General features: G+C 30.9%; 1 protein-coding gene across 1 annotated transcript; it reads right to left on the bottom strand.

Annotated features, from left to right (window-relative positions):
* Nucleotides 1–224: 224 nt before the first annotated feature.
* On the bottom strand, nucleotides 225–19630 carry MS3_00007953 (uncharacterized protein). Its single transcript, XM_051216296.1, has 4 exons — nucleotides 18875–19630; nucleotides 5678–6227; nucleotides 4314–4524; nucleotides 225–995 (listed from the first exon to the last, which is right to left on the bottom strand). The coding sequence occupies exons 1-4, from the start codon at nucleotides 19410–19412 to the stop codon at nucleotides 897–899; spliced, it is 1398 nt and encodes a 465-aa protein (XP_051066872.1). The 5' UTR covers nucleotides 19413–19630; the 3' UTR covers nucleotides 225–896.
* Nucleotides 19631–27983: the final 8353 nt, after the last annotated feature.

Below are 27983 nucleotides of genomic sequence, written 5' to 3'. Positions count from 1 at the left end.
GTCACCGAGTCTTTGTTCTCGTTCGCCGATTAAGTGAACTCATGATAGCTTCAAACCTAGCAAGTCTAACATCAATAGATTCACTGATAGGAATCCTATCAATCAAACTATTACAAGAAAAAGTCAACTGGCGAATCAATAAATCTAGCAAAACAATCATTCATAGAAAACCTTCAGTATGAACAGTCTAATCTAAAGCTTATAAATCAATTGAACAGCTCATTTCTACACAAAGTAATCATTAATGGTATTATCCAGAATAGAAAATAAAATAAAAAAATTAAACATATATCATTAAATCATTTCACCCAAGAAACACATGATATGATACTAAAGCCTGTTGTATTAAAAATTAAAAATTTTTTTTCTTTTTGTTGTTGTCGTTCTTGTTGCTATGATGATTTCTTTATTTGAAACAAAAGTTACTTTATAAAAAATATTTTTACATATCTTTGAGAATAAATTCAATGAATTCATTATATATGAAATAGTAACATGTCTCTATGTTACAACTTCTCTCTTTTCTTTTTCTTTTTTCTTGTTTTTTTTCAAAGAAAAAGGAATTTAACATGAACAAACAAACCTTAGATAACTTGTTCATTCATAAAGTGTAATAGATATATATCATGTTGCCATGTAAGTTGTTATTTTTTGTTGTTTTTTTTATAAAAAAACAAAAGAGAAAAAAGAAGAAGAAAAGAAGAAATAAACCTGAGAAATTACTTTATAATAAAGCAAACAATTAAATAGTAAACTTAAAATGAGTTTATGAAGTGAACATGAGTTTTTCCTTTTTGTACAATTGAATAGTACATTTATGAAAAATAATGCAAAATAAAGGAAGAAAAAAGAAAAAGAAGAAGAAAGAAAGAAATTAGTATGAGGCATTTGATTCTTTATGCAGATATAAATTGTAATGGTAATTTCACTTTCATACAACCTACAAGATCTTTATTTTCCATTTCTAGTTTGATTGTAATATGAACATCGAGTTTCTGTGAGGGAAAATTTACAACAACAAGAAAAACGAAAAAAACAAAAACACGTTGGTTAGATGATTGAAAAATATGTTGATGGTGATGCTGATGATGATGATCAAATTGTAAAGTGAAAACCTTTGTCTTAAAGTACAAAATACTATTATAGATACTGAAAAATTCATTTGTTAGGATAGGCGTTTTCTTAATATGATAGGTTAGATAACTAGTATAAACAGATATTTGAATCCCTCGTGCAAGATCGTGGATACGCACTACTGAGGAGCCTCATAATGGGATGAAACAGCTGTTCTGTGTTTCCAGGTTTCAGTGGTGGTCTCACTTAAATTTAGTCGTGATTTTAACTTGAATATCTTCATTTTCAAACCCAATAAATGGCATGTTTGATAAAAACATTATGACAGAAAGGACATAAGTAAATATATTTTCATTAAAAAAACCCTCTAAGACGACCTATCTATCACCTAACATGTAATTAATGACAAAACATTTGACCATAATGATCGAAGAACTTCTGATAGAGATACCATTCAGAGAATTCTGGTCCAAACATCTCAATGTTAATATATCTGACTGTTATAATACGCAATATAAATTTGGATCTACAAGTGTCTTGAGTATCAGTCTCCTTCAAGATATCGGATGTGTCTCGTTGAAGAGAATCAACATGTATGAGACTTATATCCACAACTTTATACAAACCCCCATCAACCATGTAACATCAGAAATAATTCACTATGACTGTCCACTTAAGGAATTGGTTTTTACTCAATGACCACTTACGGTAAACGTTTGATGTTCATCCAAAATATTCTTTCCGAATTCTCATTGTGACATTCTCTAAACTGAACAATATAATTCAATCTTTATTTCCCTGTGTCATTAAAATTAGTTACGTTCATGACCTCTCTGCCCACTAATCTGTACTTAATATACAGAGATACGAATTGTCTTTATCTAGTTTAAGGCCTTGTAGAAATAAGTTACTTAATCCAACCTTAAAATCTTCAACGCGCAAGTTCAATGTATGTCTAAAACGGCTTTGGGGTCATAGGGAAGAAATCTATCCTACCTCTGAACTGTGATATGTTAGGTTGACAAACAAAAAGAAAGAAGACAATTTCAGCTGGAATTATTATTCTTGATTGACCTTTAGCTCAAAAATGAACATGAGCAAATATAGTGCCAACAAGATCACGATGTACAAGGAATGAAAAAACACAACTATATCCAAACTAAGACATTAGAGTAGAATAATGAAATACGGAGGTCATGTTTATATTACGGTTATTTTGAAATAGAGAGGAATATGATCGTAATTTGAACATTAAACAAAAGCTTATAATTCATAGAATAGACAAGGCACAGAAATAAATGTTGGTACTTTATAGGCTTTGAATTAAGTTAGATAATATGCAGAAAAATAGTTCCCGTTGTTTGTCGTTGCTTCTTTATTCCTCTATTCACATCAAAATGTATACCGTATGTTAAATATCTTCATTTTTTGTTGTATCTAACTTCTAAGATTTTATACACTTTAGCGTAATATTTACTAATTTTGAAACAATCTGTGATACATCGGTGAAATAGTCTCTATCTAAGCAAAGATATATAGTGGCTAGCAGTGGAATCCAAGACACGCGTTTCGTTTTATTTGGAACTCGTCAGATCTTTGCTTATAGAGCTTATAAATTAAGGCAATATTGAGACATTCCACACAGGATGCACATACACCAATAAGAGACTGATCAATTGCAGTCTTAAATAACGATTCAAGTAAACAATATCAAGTGAATTTAGTCTATTTCTAATGCTATTAGAAATGTGATGAGAGTTCCATCTCGGAAGTATATTTTATTTACCATTCTTTTGCATTTGATATAGTTACATTTGTAACTGAATCATTTTCTGATCATTAATTTTTAATGATAAATGATGTATAGCGGGTGAATTTTAGATCTAAAATTGCGATAAGCTACACTTTCATATTATGGAGATATTAAGTGGTTGAAGACGGTCACCAGGAAGCCATAGGCCTAAGCACTTACTACCGAAACGTATCCACAATCTTCCTCATAGGGTTCAAACCCATATAATCTAATTCTACTGTTTGAAAGTCACCACTGAGCTATCTAAATAGCAACTGATTTCTTGTATAACTAGAACTTCTTCGATAGGTTTTGGGTTAGCACTCAGGGACTAAAAACAAACATAACATTGTTCACTGCTCAGAAATCAACTAATAATAACTCTGATCATATATTTGAACGGTTATCTGGTCCAACAATAAAGATGTGAATATATGCAAGTACTGTTACATTTTCTACGTGAGCTGTCGTAACTCGCAATGCGTGAAATGATGGTAAGTATTATTTCTCAAAGAAAGTGAGTAATAGGAGGTCCGTTATCACTTAATCGTTATGTTTCACTGTATTATGTTATTATGGTTACTTATTAGTAGTCGAAGTTGATTGAATCAAGCGGTAATTTTTTATTTTAATTCTAAGATCGTTAATTGAAGGACATTATCTGACAAACAGTAATAAGAACCAATTAACATCTTTAACGATGGTTCTATTCGGTCCTAGATTATTCAGACAGTCGTTGAGATATGTGCCTCATCTTTAAGTATTGTGATTCAATCTCCATTGAAGTGATCTGACTCTGGGACAGGAGAAGTTTCAATTAAAAACTTAATGGGCAGTATAACCATTGAACATATGATATTTTATGATTATGTTACTGTCATAACAGGTCATCCAACTAGCTTTCTAATAAAACCTGAGATACGTTTGCTGAAATTATTTGTTATTGAAGGTTTATAATTCATAACAGACTGTCGAAATTTCGATGGTGTTAAGTTCTCTGAGCTAAACAAATCTTTTAAGGAGATTCTAATTTACTTCAGGATAATATGTTCAAAGCCTATTACCTGCTGAAGTAAGTAATTAGTTATTTCACAAGTGAACAGCATTTTTTTCTGACAGACTTGTTTGTGATCAAAAGTCTTTATAAACTCTGTTGTCTTCAATTTTTCTTGTATTCCTGCTACAGTCGATTAACGAAAAGTCGAAATTCCGAATTAGAAAAACTGAGAAGGTCAGAAAATATCTAGGAGCACAACATTCAAATCAACTCCAATCAATAAACACATCCAGATAGATCCAGTCTATTAACTCATATGTAATTTTAACAAGAAATAAGCACCTTTGGTGTTGTCCATAACGAAAATAAAATGTTTAGCAAATAAACCATCTAACTTAGAGTGTACAGCATCAACGAAAGAATCAGTAAAAATACCCACAATATACTCACCTTATCAGAAAATAAGAAATTAACTAAAAATCGCGGTAATTCAAGTTCATCTAGAATATTGTTAAGATTCAATTTCACACGTTGTCTATAAATACCCGGTGGCATATTACAAAAGCACATTGTGTTTTTCTGATAAAATCTAGGTCTTTTCAGTGAACATTTTGATTGTGGAACATTTGCTGGCCAGTAATCACATACATTCTGGATCACTCTTTTTAAAAAAATTAGATAGAGGGGAAACATCAACTGATATAAATATAGTAAAATGTAAGTGTAAAATAAAATAATCTTTAAAGAAGTAAAGTTGATACACAAGCTTAAAAAGAGACTAAATTAATGAGTATATTGTTTGAAATAGACTATTATCCGAATGGGGGTTTGTGGAGATTGTAGTGATTTCAATGGTTGAATTAATGAGTCGATTTAAGTTAGAACACTATTGAAGACCTGGAAGCACTGGACAGTTGTTTTATCCTAGTATGGGACTCCTCAGCACTGCGCATTCGCGATTCCACACAAGGGACTTGAACCCATTAATTCAACCATTAAAACTAGATATATTTGCGAGCTTCGTATTTATGTTTGAGTTGATATTAAAAATCCTGTCAATTACGTCGTTGTGTTAATTACGAAATGCAACCCATCACTTAGACAATGATGATAATAAGCAAAGATGAATAGTGGCTAGCAATGGAATCCAGGACGCGCATTTCGTCCTGTTTGGGACTCGTCAGATTCGAGTAAACAATACCAGGTGAAATTAATATTGATAATACCAACGAAACCATGTATTGTTGACATTAAAATGTGTCTTTTAAGCATTTAAATGCAAATTTAATGGTTTTATGTTTAGTATTTTGAAGATCTTAGATTTTTTAGTGCGAAACTGTACCCTTTTGAAGGATTTTTAGAAATTAATTTACACTAACAGTAGTTTATGAAATCAACTGAGGTGGCACTTGAAAGTAGTGATCACCTGATAGCTATTTTCCCATTGTTGAAATCCATAGTAAAAAACATCAATGAACCCACAAAAAGTTGAACCTGATACTTTTGGTCCTTAGAATGATAGCGTAACCTGGCTAATCACTTTTACTCTTTAACATCAATTGATAGAAATCAGAAACATGAATCATTGTATTCTGATCTACTGATTTAGATGCAGCGCTCCTGTCATCAAACTAGGTCATGAATACAATCTCTGGAAGATTTGTCAGTGTACACTATTCAAGTGTTCCAAAGTAGAATAATATAGTTGTCCAGAGTTTTTCCTTCACTAATTGCCTAAATTATGTCGACCAGTGATAAAGACCATCTCCTAAAAAAATATACTCTTTGATTGTAAATACACATAAATTACTTACCCAATGTATAACGGAGGAAATTCCGGATTTATACGTACTTCTAAAATAAGCCGATATTGTTCAGTTAATTCTTTATGTAATTGCATAACATACTGTATACGTGCTTGAACATTCCCTTGTTTTAAAATTAATACAGATGGACGAATAGCAATTTTGTGCACAGTGATTACAGCAACAACATTATTTGTAGAATGATGATTTAATGCAGATTTATTTCCAACATTCTGGTTGGTTACAACTGTGTTGCTAGATATTTTCAATTTTTCATTTGCAATGATCTCATTTTCATGAACCGAGCGTTTTGATCTCAATAAAGAGTAATTTTTATTCTGCTTTCTTGTTAACCATGTAAACTTTTTAGGAGATTTGATCCAATTTCTTTTACTTCGAAGCCATTGACTTTTTAAACCAGGTAACTTCTTATAATAACTTTTATATTTTCTTTTAGTTTGTCTTGAAAAACGTTTTTTATTATTATAATTGAGTAAATTTCTTTCATACCAATGAATTTCTTCTTGAGATAACAAGTCCGGAGCTGGTTTGACTTCATCTATAATACCAAGTTAAATGATAAATTACTGATGTCGATAATTTTACAAAACGCCTTGCAGATAGATAAACAATTGCGGGTCTAATGACAGATATAAAGAATAACTTCTATTTCCCATTATACTGATCATAGAAATTCAAACCCGTAAGAATATTCTACATCAAACCTTGATTATCTCAAAATAATTTATTTGAACAAATTACATATTCTTAGTGGCTAACAGTGAAATTTAAAACATTAATTTCATTCTATCTAGGGTTTGTTAACTGGATACACATGTATTCCAGAATTTTGGTTTAATCCGGGATTCAAACCCAATACGTTTCGCTTCAAACACTAGTGAGTTAGCCATTATGTTGCTGATGTTAGTTTGTGAAATATGCTTTGTAAATCACTGGTCTACAAACTTTCATTTCTTTTTACATCTGATTAGGTCATCTTGAGTAGATTGTATCACGTTTATGGTAAGTAATAATGTCAATGGCTATTCTGTGTACATTTTTCATGTTCTCACTACTTTGCTGTAAAATATTTCGCATCTCTGATCAAGGAGCATAATATGAAACCATTCCTAAAACGTTTATAACAGATGAGTAAAAGTAGTCCATTATATTATGACCTATCATTTGACTCTAGCATAACATTTCAATATGGAATGACTTTAAATTTTGTGAATATAATAACATGTAACAACTTCTGAATAAATCTAACCCTATCTTTTTATGCCATTTAATTAATAATAATACTGTGTAATATATTCTTACATTATTTAAAAATTTAAGTAACGCATTTGTCGGGTTAAACATGAATCCCGCAAGCAGGATCATGGATGAGCACTGATGAGGAGTCCCACAATAGAACGAAACGGCCGTCCAGTGTTTTATAGGTTTTCAATGGTGGTCTAACATCAATCGGTTCATGATCTCAATCTAAAACGTAATAATTTCCACAACCCTATACTGATGCACATTCTTACTAGTAATGTTTATTTCTGTTATCAAAGGAGTTGACAACTATTCATTGATTAATTCATTTTCATGTTGATTGTTTGACACTTACTAATGATGTTTAGGACTTCAATTGATCAGTCTCTAATTGGCATATATGCATCCTGTGAGAATTTCCGCGATATCGCCTTAAGTCACAAATATTATAAGCAGTGATGGATGGTAGCGTGCAAAGGAATAGAGGACGTGCGATTCGTCCTATTTGGGAATCGTCAGTTGGATGTACCTGTATCTCAGAGTTGATTTCCATTCCGAGACTCAAGCCGATTGAGTAAGCTAGTGTCTACCTAGACTCAGTAACTAAGTGGATAATGTGATGGGGTTTCCAGCGAACGGTAATGGGCTCGAGTTCCGGAGTGAACGTCAATTCTAAGATACAGGTACATTCACGTGATGAGTCCCACATACGACAAAACGCCCATCCTGAATTCCACTGATAGCAACTATTCAAAGAGTCATCTTTTTCAAATAACAAAGATTCATGAAAAATATATCCTAATTAATGTAAAGATAAATGATTCGTTTTTACTTTATCGAGTCAAACTATACGAAATAAAGGGTCCTGAATCGTGATCTAATTGCTTAGATTCAGTTTCTTTACCAATAAAACGATACATTCTTCGTATTTTTAGGCGAAAAGAAATTTTAACCTATTTTTCCTTGTTTAAAATCTTATCTACTAATCTAGTTAGTTGGTACCCATCACACGAGAACTAGGTCAACCTATGTATATACGTATACAAACATTTGTAGTAAATCTATCTTAAAAATGTCAACCGAATATGAAATAAGTTAATTGACCAAAATATAAATGGCTTATATAGGTATCATTTAAAGTTGACCACCAACAAATCGTGTGAGACCTCCAACGTAGTGAAATATACAAAAAAAACTAATTAAATATTTGTAATATAATACATTTATATGTAAAAGGTGTACAAGGAAGGAAGAGGAGGAGAAGGAGGATGGTGGTGGGGGAGAGGAGGAGGTTGATAGTTGCGTAGGTTAGTAATAAGTAGAAAAGCATTTGCAAGCTGTGCTAAATAGTGAATGACTTTCCTAATTTCTTCTTCGTATTCCTCTTCTTCTTATTATTATTATTTTCATTTCCATTATTGTTATCAATATCCTTTACCTCACATGATGTAAATTAATGTACAAGTTGAAAAGTAAGAAAAACAACATAAACACTAATGAATAGACAAATAAATAAATAAATAAATATCATCATTTGTATTTGGTGTGAATCTCCTATTGTAGAGTATAATATCATGTAGGTCTTCGAAATTTATTGAAAATACTATTTACAGTTTTACGGTTAACTTCTATTTAGATTAGATTTATATAATTCATAATTTGTTTTCTTAAACCAAGCTGCATGTATGAGGCTCCTTGATGTAGTTGAATAAAAGTAGAATGATCCAATTGTACAAGTCTTACTAATAATTTACAGAAACAAAATAAAAATATTTCAAGCAAATAAGATAATGGCTGGCAGCAGAATCCAGTTTGAAGCGCGTCTCATCCTATTTGGGACTCGTCAGCTGGATGTACCTGCACCTCAAAGTTGATGTTCACTCTGGGACTCGAACCCAGTACCATTCGCTTCAAACGCCACCACGTTATCCACTCAGCTACTGAATCTTGATAATAACCTGCTTACAAAAAAAACTTGTGAATTAAGGCAATATCGAGGCATACGCACAGTATGCACATATGCCAATAACAGATTGATCAATTGCAGTCTTAAACCTCAATGGGAACATACAAGCCAAACAATACCAAGTAAAAATAAGATAATGTTTCATACACGAAACCAATGATCTTGAGTACTATTCCCGGTTAAAGGTTTATAGATGAACACTATTAAGGACTACTAATATTAGGATCATACATTGATTTTCAATGATTATTTCACATCGATTAAATCATAATTTTAATAAGAAGAGACTTTTAAAAATTTATGTGTTCAATTTACCTGTTACTCAATTGGAAACAAGCTAAACACTTTTTATTCACAATTGATTGTCTAAAGAAAATCTGATAACCTTTTGGGTAATTTAATATTGTGTAGATAAAAAAAAGTTTTTTATTTTTATTTTCATATTAGTTACATTGTAAACAATCCACATAGAATTATCTACTCACTTATAAAGATCACTGTTCATTTCAAAATAAGCCTTTAACAATGAAATAACTTCAGCTGAAATATAGTAACGAGAGTAGGAATGAATAACTAAATTGTTGAAGTGTTATGAATGAAGACAACCATTAAAGCCTAATAGTCTTTTGATTAGCTTTGATTCAATGATTAAAACTTAGAATTCTACTTGGTTAACCTATTGTTATACTCTATATAGTCATAAGTTATTCAGTTTTCTAAACTATCGAGAATCACTGTGCTCGATAATACATCTTGATAAGTTTTGTCTAAAGTTTTTAGAACATAATAAATATATTCATCACCATCAGGTAAGTTTCAATAGCATTTATGGAGAGACCATAATTTATGAACGGACCAATCAGATTTACGATAACAGGTTTCAAATTTTGGCGCAAAATTAATTCATCTATTTGGCTAAATAAAGTTTTAGCATTATAGCTGATATCAGTTCGTGATGAAAATCCTAAATCTAATTTCTAGCCTTAACCATCAAATGTAAATCATAATTCGAATTCCTCACATTGGTTTAAAATCCTGATTTAGCCGTAGTATATACGTCAACATTCTCAAGGACTTTTTAGCGTCGCTCAAAGGTCATCTATAAATTATAGTCTCACCGAATTTATCTCATCTAATGTACAGACAATCATGAAACTTCTTACATTAAATTGCTACAAAACTGATTAGTGAATATTATCAATAAAAAAATCTGAATGACAATTATTCTTATTCATTCTCTAATGATCTAGATTAATGTATTGAAAAGATTTGACACGATCGGATTTAAATCTAAGTAAGCTATAATTAATGGAAACTGATTTCAGAAGGTTCTGTGTGATTCTTCATGTTGATTTCATTAAAAAAAGTAGAAGAAAACGTGTCTAATAAAAACTAAATTAAAATGAGCTATCCCTTTTAAATTTGTTTATGTATCTTTGAATAAAACTGCAATTACTTAAACCAAGTTAAATATATAGTATTCATGAAGAATTCCATATCGGGACTAAGAAACTGTTTAACGCTTACTTGTTTTATCATTACTAATATTATTTTTTGGCGCAATATAGAATTTTAATAGATGATACCGTGAGTCAATTTTAAGATAGATCACCATTGAAAACCTGGAAGCATTGGAAGACTGTTTTGTCTTAGTCTAGGACTATTCATCAGTCCATATTCACAATCTCACACACGAGATTCGAAACCAGGACCTTAGGTCTCTTCTTATTTCTTGATTGCTCCTGATGATAAATATTGAATCGTTGTCAGTTAAATGTTAGCAGTTCAGCAATCGACATCTCAGTGCACATTGTTAACTACTACGATGTCTCTGGTTCTACATTTTTTGTAACATGTACAGCGAAAGGTCGTAAACGTTTCATAATCACACCTGAATGAGTTAAAACTAAGGAGAAGATTTAGCAGAAAATTAGATATCATTAAGAACTTTGTACCATACTAGGTACAATCTTAAACATCCAAATTTAGTTCAATTAGGAAATTACAGGTAACTACATGAGTAAGACAGTGATCAGAGATAGTAAGAATGATTACTGTATCTATTCTCAGCTATTTTCGGCGTTTTAAAACTAATCTCTGTTCAAATAAATAGTTCGAACTGGAGTTCGCATTGATTTTATTATTGCAAACCAGTCTGTATTAGCTTATATCATTAACTGAAAAATTTTAATTACATGGACTTATATGAATTTTCTTGTTTAATCACAAGTCTTTCTAAATAGTACGGTAGCTAAAGATGAGACAAACTCTCTAGAAGTTCTACCGTTATTTTATTACCTTAAATTTAGTTGTTGTGTAGTCTACTTATTTCCTGATTACATTTTGAATGAAATCTGATCTTTATGAATGAAATGAGTTAAAAAATCAAGTTGGGCTTTTTTTATTTCGACGCTACCATAGTTCAAAATTACCACATTAAGTATAAAATGATGCAATTTTCATTATTGGAACAGTCCGGTCAGATCCGAATTACTAGCGTATATATTCTGCAAAAACATTGTCATATTACCATTTACAGTATCTAGAAAGTTGTAAATTACTACTGTCATCATTCAATAAACCTATCTAGTCCCCTTATATTGAAATATTTACAGCATAATTATATAACCGTTTCGTCCTATTGTGGGACTCCTCCGTAGTGCGCATCTAGATTTTCCATGGTAGTGTAGCTTCAACTAACTCATAATCTCAACTATTGAAATTACTACAATCTCCACAAAACCCCTTCTGATAATAATGATATGAGTTCTTTCTCTAAACAATAAGATAAAAATGATATAACTTTACGATAGAAACCATTGAAAAATAAGATAAACAGATACTTCAGATAAAAACTAAACATCAAATTCCTTCATAATTGTCGTCATCAGGTTAAATAGCAGTTTACTAAGTTAAAATAATTTGACATTTAGTGACAAAGATTAAGTACAGTCGTTTTTAGGAAATCTGAGACAGATTTATTTGTGTAGAATTAAAACAATCCTACTTTTATAATTTATCTATTACTTTGACTATTATCATTAGTTTAGATGAACGAAAAAAAAAGAAAACAACTTTCGCAATACCTTATAATGGCAATCATCATTTCCTTACCAGTGGCTAACTTTGACAGGTTATTTCCGAAGTTATAGTGGGAAGTTGTGACTTGTGGAGTTCAATCCTTTCGGTTCTAGGGCAAATATCACTAATATCTATGAATACTAAGCATATAATAGTTTAATAAAATTAAAAATGTTAATCACTAAATGTCAACCCATAGGTCTGAATGTCATTGATTCGACCGCATGAGAGTTTGTGAAGGTGTATTTCCGAAGAATTCTATACAAAATAACTGTCCATTGCTTCCTAGGGTTTTATTGAATGTTTATATAACATCAGTCTTTTATGTAAGCTAACAAACAAAAGTATATAAACTACTTTAAATTAGTCGATTAGTCTATCAGTAGTATCATGTAAGTTACCAATAATAGTTACCTTCTAACTTGAGTTTGATTACCATGCCAAAGTTCATAATAATATTTTTTTATTAAATGACAAACTACCGTTTTGTGTAATGTTCTAGTAAACAGATAATATGAAATGACTTGCATGTGACGAAAAACAATACTTTACTGATATTGCTAATTCCTAAATTATTGTTAAAATCAATCAAACACTCGCAAATTACCTTTCGATTCAAGTTTTACAACCTTTTGCTGTACAAGTTACAAAAAAAGCCCAATAAGAGACATCGTGATTGTTGGCAATATGCAGTGAAAAAAACGTATATTATTCAGATGTCGATTCTTGGACTGCTAACTGACGATCACTTAATATTTATCGTCAGGATCGACCAAGAAGTCAGAAATGGAAATTTGTTGAAATACTTTGTGCTGAGTATTCTATATTGTATCAAAAATATAATATTTAATAAAGCCATTAATAATAATAAATAATAAATATATCAGTAGTTGAGATCATGAGTCAATTGAAGCTAGACCACCATGGAAAACCCGGAAGAACTGGAAGCAATCGGCTCATAATCTCAATTGTTGAAATTACTATAATATCCATAAAAACCCCTTCTATCAATAAATAAATAAATAAATATATATATATATATATATATATATATATATATATATATATATACATTACCACACTACTTAGAGATTATCCATATAGTGATAGAAAACAAATTTGACTTGAAGAAACCCAACAAAAAAATCACATTTCACCCAACTATTTATTACTTATTAATCAACATTCACGATTACCAAATGTATTCAAGCCTTCATGATACATAATATTCAACTAAACATGTTTATCACTATGAAATTGTGAATTATATTAAATTTTTTATTAAGATCATAAACTAATTAATGTTAGACCACCATTGAATACCTGAAAACATTGGACAGTTTATTTCATCCTATTATAGTGATAGTCTAACATCAATCAGTTCATAATCTTAATTATAAACATGTTTACATTTGAAAGTATTTACTCATTATATAAAAATATAATCTTGATTAAAATTAATTTCCCCTCCCCCCCCAAAAAAAAAGTACGAAAAAAAAAATTTGCTTGACGTCATCGATTGGAAAAAGAAAATTTAGGATTAATGGGTTTTCAAAAAGAAAAAAATTTTTTTCTACAAAACAAACATATTAACATCATAGAAATATAGTCCCATGGAAAAAATTCAAGTACAATGCCGAAAATTGATAGATTCTTAGACTAAAACTATTTCAAACATTCTTATAATTTTTAATCATAATCTATTAGTTACTAATCAAAATATAAAAATGTCTATAATAGTTGGGGTGTTTTTCTTTTTAATTATAATTTTAGTGATCATTTTATGTCTGTAATTTCTGCGTTGGTTGAATGTACTAATCTACCTACCTGCCTACCTACTTACCTACCCGCCTAGTATTATTATTATAAATACTATAACAATGTATAGTAAAGTGAATAACAATTTCTTTCTTGTAACGTTTCATTCAGCTACACGTTTTTTGTGCTTTCGATTTGTCCGGAGAGAGAGAGAGAGAGAAGAAAAAAGATTAAGAAAACAATATAAGAATATTTTTCAATAAAATAACTATAATTATTTTTATTAATAATTTCGACTTTTAGTTATGTAGATAATGAATAAAATTAAACGACTTAGTGAATGAGTGAATTGGGGAGATTTTACATTTGATATATATATATATATACTTCCCTGTAGGTATGCATATGAATGAGAGAAAGAGAGAGTTTTATATATATATGGAAAAGATAGATATAATGAAAGATGAAGAGGAAACAACTTTAAGGCATGTAAAATCGGTAATTCACTGGGAATATATATATATATATATATATATATATATATATATATATATATATATATATATAGAAAAGAAAAAGGCTGTAAAACTAAATGTTTACACAGAGTGTTTGTAATGCATCTTACTGGTTAATATGATTTTTTCTATATTATGCGGTAGGTAATTCATACATGTAAAACGTGATTATATGCAGACAGCCTATTTAGAAAAAGGGTAAGAAAGTTGGTGAATTAGACGTTGTTGCATTCCTATCAATACCGCCATCAGAATAAAAAAAGGAGAAAAAATAATGGAGGAATAGTAGTGAAAAGTAATAAAAATATACATATTCCTATACTTAAACATAATGTAATCAATTAAATATGATTACGACAAATTACTTTGATTATTATTATTATTATTCCATCCACTTGGTAGAACAGTAGGCATTAAACTTAATCTGATTAATAAAAGAACCACATGTTGAATAATTTAAACTAGTTAAGATATAATCAGTTAATACAGTGTTACTAGGTAATATTTCTATATTTCTCTAACATGTCACTTTAATTATCCTCTTGAAAAGGTTATTTATCATAATATTCAAGTAAGGAATGATTAAAGTAATTCAATAGAAAGTTGGTAGGTATCATTGCCAAGGTATAACTTGATAATTCCGAATAAATTGAACATTGGGTAGATTGTTATAAATAAAAATAATATATTTTTAGTTATCCTAATGAGTAGAGGAACTGAGTGTAAGCCACTTCTGATTGATGGTCTATTCTTTGAAGAAGTGCTGAGTTGTGAAACGTCAGAAAGTCTAATTTTTCTACTCATTGGAATATCTACAACTATATTGTATTTAATTCACTTGGTATTGTTTTACTTGAATCTTTCCATTGATGTTTTAGGACTGAAATTGATCAGTCTCTTATTGGTATATGTGCATACTGTGCGTATGCCTCGATGTTGCCTTAATTTACAGGCATTATAAGCAAAGATGGATAGCGGCTAGCACTGGAATCCAGGACGCGCGTTTCGTCCTGTTTGGGACTCGTCAGCTTATATATTATATTTCTTTATAATTCGGTAAAAAATTTTGAAAATTTGCTATAAAAAGTACTTTAGGGATTATAAACAAGTAATAATCCTATTTATATTGCAGGTACATCCAGCTGACGAGTCCCGAACAGGACGAAACGTGAGTCCTGGATTCCGCTGCTAACTACTATCCATCTTTGTATATAATGCTATATAAGACTATATCGAGGCAATACGCATAGTATGCACATATGCCAATAAGAGACTGGTCAATTGCAGTCTTAAACATCAATGGGAAGATACAAGCCAAACAATATCAAGTGAATTTAATCCTGTTTATAGTTTACACTTTTCACCCTTGATCATGTATAACTAGAATAATCAGTATTTAATTGACTAAAATGAATATATTACTGATATACTTGTATAATTAATGCAATCTATCTGTTTTATGATTGGATTCCATGATTGTATTTCCATTACCGATGTTTGTTTTATCAATTACATTTTGAAATGAGATTTTCATTACTTCAATCATCATATAGAATAAATTGATATATACATAACAATACTTTTTAACATTTTTATTACTGAACGACATCATCTAGATAATAATTGAATATAATAGATAATCAGATATATATCTGATCATAAGTCAGGCTTTCTCAGGAGTGAACATCCATGACCTCACCAAGCAGTGAACGTGGAACTTTCAGGTCGCTCGTGGGATATGATATCCTGATATCGTCAGGTCGAATTTCTGTGATTTCAACTTTCATCTTCAATCTCACTATGACACACTAGTTATTAGCTAATGGTGCTAATGATAACTGCCTCGTCTTTAACAAAATTGTATTTTATCAGTTAAAGATCATCAATAGAATTTCATAACTCCAAGGAGATGATTGTATAACTACAAAACGTAAACTTATCCTAAATGCTCAACTAATCAATAGCTTTTCAAGTCAAACAAAAACCGTAATTTAAATCTACAAATTTTGTACTGTTTTTTAGCTGTTTTGTTACTAAGTAAACTATATAATCACATACTATAATGCAAAAGATGGGGGAAATTTTGATAGGGCTACCAGTAACTAGTTTCAATTAAACAATATTTATTCAACTTTTAGGACTCCTTAAAGGTTTCAACGATTGTTAATTAATTTTATTGTAAGGCCCCGAGAAAATAAACCAGCGGTGTTGAAGAAACATTTGTATCTGTAACGTAATTTACTGATATAAATTTACTTCGAACAAGTTTAATTCTTTTGAAACTGAAATGAACATTGTAAGGGGGATATTTTAAACAATCAGTCAATCAAAAATGATATTTTTTAAAACATGGTTTACAATTTATGGTTCAGTGTATTGCAAAAGTTAGTTTCAATCCATAGGGTAATTTTCATTACTGAAGGATATATGTAAGAGTACCACCCTATAAAAAGCACTGTGGGGCTGTTTCGTCGTAGTTCGGGACTGTTCAAAAATATATACTTACAAATTTAAATTAATGTGGACAAAACCTTTCAATCATATTATGATGGTATGCTTGCTAATGACTTGGACTGAAACGATTTTCTGAGGTTCCAGTAAGAAATCAAGAACTGAGGCATTCTGTTTGGTCGAGAATGAGATGGGTATCACTGATGACACACTGTGACTTTTGCTCTTTATCATGAATTGATTGGTGTTGAGAATGTAAAGCAAGCACGTTTCAACATGACAATCAAAACTTAAGAAGCCTACTGTAATGCTACGTACAGTTGGTGGAAGAGGTTAAACGAAGACAGTTGAGGAATTCCAAGTATAGACAAAATAGCTATCCATCGAATTCTGCATTTAAACTGTGTCTCAACTGATGTTAAGCCTAATTAAAAGCGATCATAACGTTCTCATTCGCTTATTTTTCAATCAGATTTGAGATGAGATATTCTATGTTACAATAAACTTCTACGGATAACGCTTTACTACCAATGTTGCTATACTAGTTAGTTAGTAAAAACGTTCAATACAGACATTGTTGCAAAAGGTATTACTAAAAATAATGTACTTAAATCAAACAGTTTAAAACACATTTTGGAAACTACTCCAAACACGCTCGTTCCCAGCAATAAAATTATTATATAAGAACTTCCGTCTAAATTTGTTCGAACAATTTGACAGTATTTGGCACAGAGTTGATGTAAGACATTAAGGGGGAAAAGTGTATTTGTAAAATAGCAGAGAATAAATTCAAAGTAAATCCAGCGTTTCATTCACTGATCATCACTTCTGATCGGTGAATTTTTAATGAATGAATCAAATATGTCACAGCATGCGTAAAATAAACATAAATAAAAGCAAAATAAAAATGTCGGAATAGGGATTTGTAGAGATTGTAGTAATTTTAATAGTTGACCCGTTAGTCGATTTTAAGCTAAACCGCCATTGAAAACCTGAAAGCACTGTATGGCCTTTTCGCCTTGGTATGAGACTCCTCAGGGGCGCACATCCATGAACCCACACTAGGGACTCGAACTAAAGACCTTCGGTTTCACGCAAGAACGCTCAACCTCTAGACCACTGAGCCGGAAACCATTGGTGATAATATCTAACTTCCATCGATCCATTAATGGCTACGCAACCGTCCATCCATTGTCTGAGGTAGATACCTGTCTCTACCCAACACGGATTGGATGACTTCTCACCATAACTCTAGGAAATTCAACTTGAAGCTGGTCATTAGTGAGTAACTAATTATTATCAGAATGGCCCTACAGTCTTTCCAGGTTTTCGATGGCGGTCTAGCTCAGATCTATTTGTAGATTCAACTATTAAAATAAAAATGAATGAATGATTGTGTTATTCTTATTATTCCCGTTAACTGTTCATCATATTCAGATAAGACAACTGATTAGAAAAGTTGAATGTATTTGTTTTTATTCAAGTAGTAAGTGATAGATTAAATAAAATAAGGAGTTCAGGTTTACTCATTATTTAATATCTGTCATGGGGCAGCTAATTGTATTCCATTTCTCCTATTAATACTGTATGGATTTGTCCATGTGTAGGGTTTCGGCTGATAATCATTCTTTGTAAGAATTAAAACTTTTTTGAAGGAATTTTGTGTTATTTAAATCAATTGCATGACCCGATTCTATTGTGTGTAATGCTATTGTTCATTTGCTTTAGAGCTATTTTTCTATTATCTGAGGATTTATGAATGTGCTTCAAGCAAAATTTGTATTCTTCGACCCTCACATTCAAATTTCTTCCTAAATACGTAACTGAAACTAATGAACATAATAAAACGTATCAATAAACTTAGATTTACCATGAATATTATGCTTGAGTACCAAAAATGCTAAAAATGGAATGTAGATAGATAGATAGATAGATAGATAGATAGATAGATAGATAGATAGATAGATAGATAGATAGATAGATAGATAGATAGATAGATAGATAGATAGATAGATAGATAGATAGATAGATAGATAGATAGATAGATAGATAGATAGATAGATAGATAGATAGATAGATAGATAGATAGATAGATAGATAGATAGATAGATAGATAGATAGATAGATAGATAGATAGATAGATATAGTCCTATAAATAATATCGAAACTTACAACAATTTTCGACATGTAATGTAGTCCATAAATCGGAACGATATTTAGATGTTGTCAAATATTTTCTTTGTTGAAACCAAACATTTGGATAATATTGTTCCAATTCAGTTAAATATTGATTCTGTGAACTAACATGTAAAGGATTGTTAATTAAATATGAACCTGAATGAAAGTGTAAAGCTTCTGTCGGTTGATATAATTGTTGTCTATGATATTGTTTATGCTCTTTTATTCTAGTTAAATTAGAATTATCCATTATATTCTTAATTTGATTATTCAATGATAAATTTGTATTTTGTTTATTCAAATGTTTAAAATTAATGATATGATAATCTTTTAAATAATAATTATTATTTGTATTTATATGTGACATATAAGTATCCGGTAAACTGACTGTAATCTCTGAATGCATTCTATGGAATGGAATTGCAAATATATAAGATAATATAAAATACCATATAAGATAATAATTACATAATGAATACCTGTTAGATTGACTATTTTGATATATATATATTAGATGATGATAATGAATCATAATGTTTAGTAATTGAATATTATAAATTGTTTATATCTTGTCAATAGAATAAAGAAACTAACAACAACAAAGGAAACCCATTGACAATATATCAAGTTACCAATGTTATTTATTCATTTCAATGAATGAAGTGAATGAGGTTAGTTGTTTTTCTTTTGTTTTAATTTATCTGAATCAAATGTTACACTCATATCATTCATAACAATGGATTTTGTATGGTTTTTTCTTTTTCTGTATAGATTTTTGTATAAGTATCTTCTATTTGCTTTTTGTCCATTATCATGCTTCATTATGATGCATTCGAATATATATATATATATATATATATATATATATATATATTTTCTGGTGTAGATCTAAGCATTACTATTGCTGGCATACAAAAAAGTAAACATGTATTCATTGAACATGTCGATGTATATATATATATATATACATGTGTTACATTTGTGTATGTGTTTGCCTACAGTTGATGTTCTAAAGCGTATAGTTATGTATATGCATGTATTTATAAATAGAGGGATAGAGTTAAGGGAGAGAGAATGATTAAAACTGGACAAGTTCTAGTAACTACCGTAATTCGGTTATTAATAAATTGTTTTTTTTTCATTTGTAAATTGTGTTTTCACCTTATTCATTATGTATAGATATAAATTTACAAAAGTACCCAGTAACTAACAGTGTGTGTGGTAAAAAGGAAAAAAACCCAGAAATTTATTGAGAAAAGCATAAAATACTGAGGGTATTTCACACCATTAATAAAAGCAAAAACGCAAAACATTCAGTTGAATAGATAAACATTTAATGCAACTTGAACTTTGTTGATTATTATTATTATTTAATGTAATCTTTGTTAGGAAAATAACGTTGATACTAACACACGGATACACATACACACACAAACTATACATAAGTTAATTTATTTCATAAGTTTGATCTAAGTGATAATTGTTTTGTTTGTTTTTATTTCTTTTTATGTTCTGGACGTACCATTGAAAGATATTATCACTGACTTGTTTACAATCTTTATTAGGATTGACAATTCATTGTAATCCTTTTGGATAATACATAAATTAACTAAGTGGGGGGGGGCTATAGTAAATAATGAAATAATTTTATAAATAGAAAATTTATTTCAGAGGTTGAAATCATGAGTCTATTGAAGCTAGACCACCATGGAAAACCTGGAAGCACTGGACGGCCGTCTCGTCCTAGTATGGGACACCTCAGCAGTGCGCATCCAAGATCCCGCACCCCGCGGGATTCGAACCCAGGACCTGCTGGTTTCGCGCGCGAGCACCTAACCACTAGAGCACTGAGTCGGCATCCAACGGTGTTAGTGTCTAACTTCAACCAATTCACGAAGTTGCGCCACCGTACACAATTGTCTTTAGTGAGCTGATATCTCACAACAGACCTGGTTGAACTCCACTGGTAACGGCTTCTCACTAGAACTCCAGGAATATCTCCTGAAGTCAGTCACTAGTGAGCAGTTGATTATTATCAGAATGGGTTTTGTGGAGATTTGTAGAAATTTTACAGGTTGAAATCATGAGTCAATTGAAGCCTTACTAACTTATATAATGTACATGGATAGTGGTTTTATATGTATATAGTAAACAATAAGATAACAATATAGCAAATCGAATTTTAATGTAGAATGGTAAAATAGTATAATTACATGTAATCTTATAAAATGACAAAAATAGAAGTTAGGCATTAACACAATTAGATCCCAGCTTAGTGGTCTAGAGGTTAAGTGTTCGCGTGCGGGACCAAAGGTTTTGAGTTCGAATCTATGTACGGGATCGTAGATGCGCACTGTTGAGGAGTACTATACTAGAACAGAATGGTTGTCCAGTGCTTCCAAGATTTCAGTGGTGGTCTAATATTGATTGGTTCATAAGCTCGATGAAAATAGAATAGATTTATTCAGAAATATACCTAATAACGGTATATTCATTATGAACAATTATAATAGTGATTTTTCTACAAATGTTTCGAACATAAATATTATACTCACAAGGTTAAGTGAACTCACGGAAGCCTGCTCAAACGTTTTGGTCACCTATTGTTTTACCTGTGTTATTATACAGTAAACCTTCTTGTTTAAGATTTATCTAAAGCGAACAATTATGATACCTGTTTATGTGTACTTACGCGGTACTATCGAAGGCTTAAAATCTATCATAATGCTAAATATTGAAAATCTCATAACGAAACACTGCACTTGTTGAGATATTTTCCTTCTTGTTTAACCTTTGAAAAAGTGAAAGAAAAATTTATCGGATTATATCTATTTAATATCTGATGAGTGGTAAAGATGTAGTCAAAGAACAGAAACTGACTACAAACTTTCTTCATTGAAGATAAGCCGAAAAGTATAATTTTTGAATAGTCACAATATGAATGTAGGTTAAAGAGAAATTTCTCGTAATATTGCATAAATAATGTTGAGAATTCCTTATAGTAACAACATTTCTATTAATCAGTGAAGGTATTGTTATTGTAGTTAAGCGTATCAGTTGACTCTCTTAAATATAACAATGAACTGATGTTTAATCATGTTGTAAATGTATTTGTGAAATTTACAAACTTTCTGGCTTCTTTCATTTTGTATTGTTAGTTTGAATCTTCCCATTGATGTTTAGGACTGTCATTGATCAGTTTCTTATCACATAAGCTAGTGACCATTAGAATTCAGTAGCTAAGTGCATAATGTGATGGAGTTTTAAGTGAACGGTAATGAGTTTTAGTTCCAGAGTGAACATTAATTTTGAGAGGGAAATTCATCCAACTGACGAGTCCTAAATAGAACAAATCGCACGTCCTAGGTTCCACTGTTAGCCATCATTCATATTTTAGATGCTAAAAATATTTTAAACTAGAGTTTTTGGTTAACTTTGAAAGTTATTGTTATGGGACTAAAGAAATTACTCATAATCAAGGTGATGACCTTGATAATTCTAGATTATTTTGTAAAAATATTATATGTGAAAATTATATTTGAAATAATTTCAGCGATTGACATTTAACCAATTCCAACGTTCCATCCAGCAAACTTGTCTGGACTTCTTCAGACTAATAGACGGAATCAAGAAGTTCAGACAAGTTTGCTGGATGAAACGTTGGAATTGGTTAAATGTCAATCGCTGAGATTATTTCAAACATAATTTTCATATATAATGGCTTCTTTATACTCGGTGCCTAATTTTTACCAAACTATTCGTTCTAATATTGACGAATATTCGTATAAATTATTTTGAAAAGAGTACTCATTATTTCTATTTGCAAATTACGTAATAGTTGATGATTTGTTTCGATTAGCTGATGACGGATTTTTTTATTCTATGCAATAAATATATAGAATTCTAATCAGAGAGGGGTTTTGTGGAGAATGTAGTAATTTAACAATTGAATTCATGAGTGAATTCAAGCTAGACCACCATGGAAAACCTGGAAGCACTGCACAGCCGTTTCATCCTAGTATGGGACTCCTTAGCAGTGCGCATCCACGATTGGTCGAAGTTAGACATTAACACTGTTGGATGCCAATCGGCTCAGTGGTCTAAAGGTTAAGTGTTCGCGCGCGAGACTGATAGGTCCTGGGTTCGAATATAGATCTCTGTTAATAAATTTATGTTACGAACCATTTTTACCAAAATGTCATTCTTTAAACAAGTACTTATAAGTAATGTAACGGTGTCATTATGAAATTTTCACACTATAACGCCTATACACTTACGCCTATACGATTTTAATCGTTCAGTCATTGAGAATTACATTTTATTCCATCATTAACCTATAAAACTAAAAAGTTAGTGAAAGTACATACAATCAATAACAAACAAAATATCTTGGGATAAACGAAATAAGATCAAATACATATCAAAAACTTAGTTCAGTACTCATTATACAATAAATGGAAAATGCAGTGAGAATATTACTGTAAACATTTAAAGTACAATAATAACATTATCTGTGTGTTCCAATCCATTCTCAATTTATTCATCTGGCAGAACCGAAACTACAGTTCAACGGTATTCATTATACTGGACTTATAAATGATAAATTAAGGTTCGAAATCCGTTCACTAAAGATTTACACTCCGAATTATAAGTCCAGACTTAATAAACTTGGACTAGACCCTTAATGGAAGAAGATGCCCAAACTGAATCTAATCTCTTTCATCAAATTACTTAGGCAATCTTATACATTCTATGAAGCGACTCAGCACACAGAAATTCCAGTTACAGCATCCGTAACTCTTTGTCATTAGTGAAATAGTCTCATTCTAAAACCTCAAACCGTTCGGGGGCTTAATTCAATAAGTCAGTCTGTTTAGCAGCCATCACTTGACCGACATCGTTTCATTTATCGATTTGAATCTTATTCTTCCTTTACAATAATCTCAAACTACAACAGTAAACAATCTATGGATTTAGTTTGTAAAGCGGTGTAACATTACCAAACAGCATAAAGTGTTTCTTACAATTTAAAACAAAATAGGCCTAATTAAAGAGATTGATGATTTTCATAATAAAACAAAAATTATCAAAGTTGTAAATGTCACCTGATATGATATTTAAAAGATAAGGAGTCAATCAAAATTATCATTTTAACTAGAGACAATCTATTCAAAATAGTCATATGATATTTCATTGGACAAAACTCGACGAGACTATAATTTATGGACGAATTAATCAAATATAAGATAACCGGTTCTGGATTTTGGCGCGAAATTTATTCATCCAGTTGGCTGAATAACGTTTTGACATTTTAGTTGATATCAGTTCGTGATAAAAACGCTAAATCTAATTCCTAACCGTAACCGTCAACTGTAAATCATAATTCATATTACTCATACTGGTTTACAACCTTCATTTAATCCTAGTTAGTAGGTGGATATCCTCAAGGTCACTTTGGCGTCGCTCAAACTTACTTATTTACTTACGCCTATTACCCATCGTGGAAGAGAATAGGCCACCCACCAGCACTCTCCATCATTGCTCAATGCTCGTCCATAAATTATAGTCTCACCCAAAATCCCGTATAATAGCCATCAAAACTTCACTACTGTTTTGCATGACAGGTTTGTGTAAACATATGATTTTGAAATGTATTTCAAACTCAAAAATAACTATTTACTCTTAAAGATTGTCTACAATAAATAAGTAAATAAATAAGGTGCCTAACAGATATAGATTATATTTTGAAGTCCCACTCTTTACGATAATCGCTTATTAAGCTTCTTATACTATGATGATTCGCATTCACCTCGTTCAACATTGATTTCTATTTTACTTTACCCATGAAAAACAAAATTACCAAGTTACAATACTCATAAGTCTAAAATGCACAATTGACCTGTATCTAAGTTACTGGTATGAATGATTAGATCGGATAGATTTAGATATATATATAATGATGATTATATTAATCTATGATATATGTGTGGTCTTACTATGATAATCTTAATAATATTAAAGATAATCATATGAAGTATTCATGAAAATGTAATTGATGCCTAAGTATGAATTGGCGCCATAAATCAAGTGCCAATTTTTACAATAATAATTTCCAGATTTTATCAAACCGAAACTACGTTTTCCTATATATATATATCTATATATGTATATATTCACTCCACTGAGTTTACTTATCAAAGGTGAAAACTATCTACTATTCTTAAAATATTTTCTTACTCTTCTACAATCTTTTGGTTTATTCATATAGGAATAAAAAGAACATAATCTTAATCGCCAGCACTTAACATCTATGTGGTAGGTTGGTTAGATTTTTAAAAGGTTGACAGGAGCCCTAAAATAGTTTCATATTCTTTTAACCCAACCCTAACTTTATCCTAATTCTTCACTTTAGATAAAAATATGGCAGGTATTAATATGAACAATCAAAAATTTTAATCCTTATATTGTACTATCTATAATATTTAGAGAAAAATTTACTCGGTTAAAAACTTTGTATTTTTGGGGGGTGGGGGTACAATATTAGACCTACCACAAATTAGAAGCGGTGTTAAGTGGTCTACCGCAATGATATGATATAGTATTGTTGAAAGAATAACACTTGTCAGTTGGAAATTACAATAATTTGATGAGAAAGAGAGAAAGAAGGAAAGAAACACACACACACACACGCACACGAATAATACCATTTTTCAACAAAAAAATACTTTAGTTTTAAAAACAATGAATGGCAGAGCTTTTAGATAAATTATACCTTTTGTAATTATGCTTCAAAAAACTTGTATGACGCAATTCCTAAATGCTTTTCCCCCTGTTTAGGTGGCCTATAAAGAAACTAATTTACCAACAAGAAAAAAAAGAAAAAGAAAAAGAGAAAAAAACCATGATTATGGCTAAACATTTGAAATATCTTTCTTCTTGTGATAATCCAAAAATTGAATATACGGAATGAGATTGATCATATAGCGGTAGGTTTAATTATACATTTTATAAGTGTTCAAATTTAAATGAGGACAATTAATGACAAAAATGGTAAATGTATTTTTACTTGTATTCATCATTAGTTTTCATTATTAACCAATAGGATATGAAGATAAATTTTATTTGACTATTGAATGTCATATTGAATTTGAAAATAGAATTTTAGAAAAATGTAACCGAAATAATAAAAGAAAGAACAACTTAACTAACAATGAATAATTTGTTATTGATGATGTTTAATAACTAAGGGAAATCTATGAGAGAGTTTGAAATTAACCCATGTATTGGTTGGGAATTTTAAGAGAATGTTTTATGAGGTCAAATTCAAAACAGAGAACAGCAATCCAATCACTCTTGATGGCGAAACCCTGGAAGATGTAGAATCCTTCACATATCTGGAAAGTATCATCGATGAACAAGGAGGTCCAGATGCAGACGTAAAGGTAAGGATTGGCAAAGCAAGGGTCGCATTCCTACGATTGAAGAACATATGGAACTCAAAACAGCTTTCCACCAATGTCAAAGTGAGAATCTTCAGTATGAACGTCAAGGCAGTTCTACTGTACGGAGCTGAAACTTGGAAAACTACTACAACCATCATCAAGAAGGTACAAGTATTTATAAATAGTTGTCTACGCAAGATACTCAACATCCATTCGCCGGATACCATCAGCAGCAACCTTCTCTGGGAGAGAACAAACCAGCTTCCAGCTGAAGAGGAAATTAGGAAAAGACGATGGAAATGGATAGGACATACATCACGCAAATCATCAAACTGCATCACGAGGCAAACCCTAACTTGGAATCCTGAAGGGAAACGGAAAAGTGGAAGGCCAAAGAACACATTACTTCGGGAAATAGAAGCAGATATGAAAAGGATGAATAGGAACTAGAAGGAGCTGGGAAGGATTGCCCAGGACAGGGTTGGATGGAGAATGCTGGTGAGCGGTCTATGCTCCTTCACGAGGAGTAACAGGCGTAAGTATGTTTTATGAGGCCCCTGATTTTATCGTCATTTAGACTGGATCATGTTTGTCGATGGGCTCTCCAATTTAGTGGCCTGGGATCTGACTTCAATTAGATCGTATGAATGTTCGTTATTGAATGATTGCTCTCGAAATATATATGTCGCCTATCCTCGTATATAATTAATGACTTAGATCGCGATAGTGAATAACGGAATTAAATAAGTCAAATACGGGAGTGGATTTTGAATGTGTATATTTGATACAATCTTTGATCCAGACAAAATATCGGAGAAGCGAAGACAAAAGAGAGAAGCGAAATGACGCTCAGTGAAGATGATATGTAAGTCAAGAGTTGATCAATATTTATAGTCACACAAAAGTAAGCTAAAGACATGTAATGAATAGGATAAGAAATGTACATACACATACTCTCATACAAGAACAGTCAAAGTTAGTAAGCGAATAATTGACAAGGTCAAAATATGCCTCAACTAGGATGAACAGATTGGCCTGTCCGAAAGCTAGAAGAAGGTATATGAGCTTAACATAATAACTAAAGTCTACCGAGATATTTTAACTGTCATTACAGAATCCCACATTCAGAAACGTATCCATTAAGTTAAATGTAGTTAAGGACTGGGTTATATCCTAGTGAAGATAAGATTATAGGTAACTTCTGAGAACTATTATGGGAATTTTTCAGCGATTAAAATCTTATCTTTTTCTTCAAAATACTTAATAAACTATCGTTTACATCCAATTACGTGATTCAATATGCAGAAACTTCTCACTAATACATCCGTAACTCCTTGTCACTAGTGAAACAAACTCATTTTAAATCATCTCTCTATATGAATTACTTTACCTGTAAATTTTCTGGAATAACCTACCACAATCTATCCGTACGATAAGATCACTCCCATTCTTTGTTCTCTACACTGATGCATACTGCTCCTCTGAAAACATATTAAATTTTCTAGCACGTGTAAGTGTATCTTATTCCACAAGTGAGATTATAGGAACTTTAAATGTTTAGCCATTTTTATTAGTGAATTCATTAAGTAAAACCACTTTACGTTAACACTGACCCTAGCAACTTTAACTAATTTGAATAATATCTAGCATTAACTGTATAT

The sequence above is a fragment of the Schistosoma haematobium genome, chromosome 4, assembly GCF_000699445.3.
Source record: "Schistosoma haematobium chromosome 4, whole genome shotgun sequence".
Taxonomy (NCBI): Eukaryota; Metazoa; Platyhelminthes; class Trematoda; order Strigeidida; family Schistosomatidae; genus Schistosoma; species Schistosoma haematobium.
Note: the sequence above shows the minus strand (reverse complement) of the source record. Positions and strands in the feature narration are given on the sequence as shown.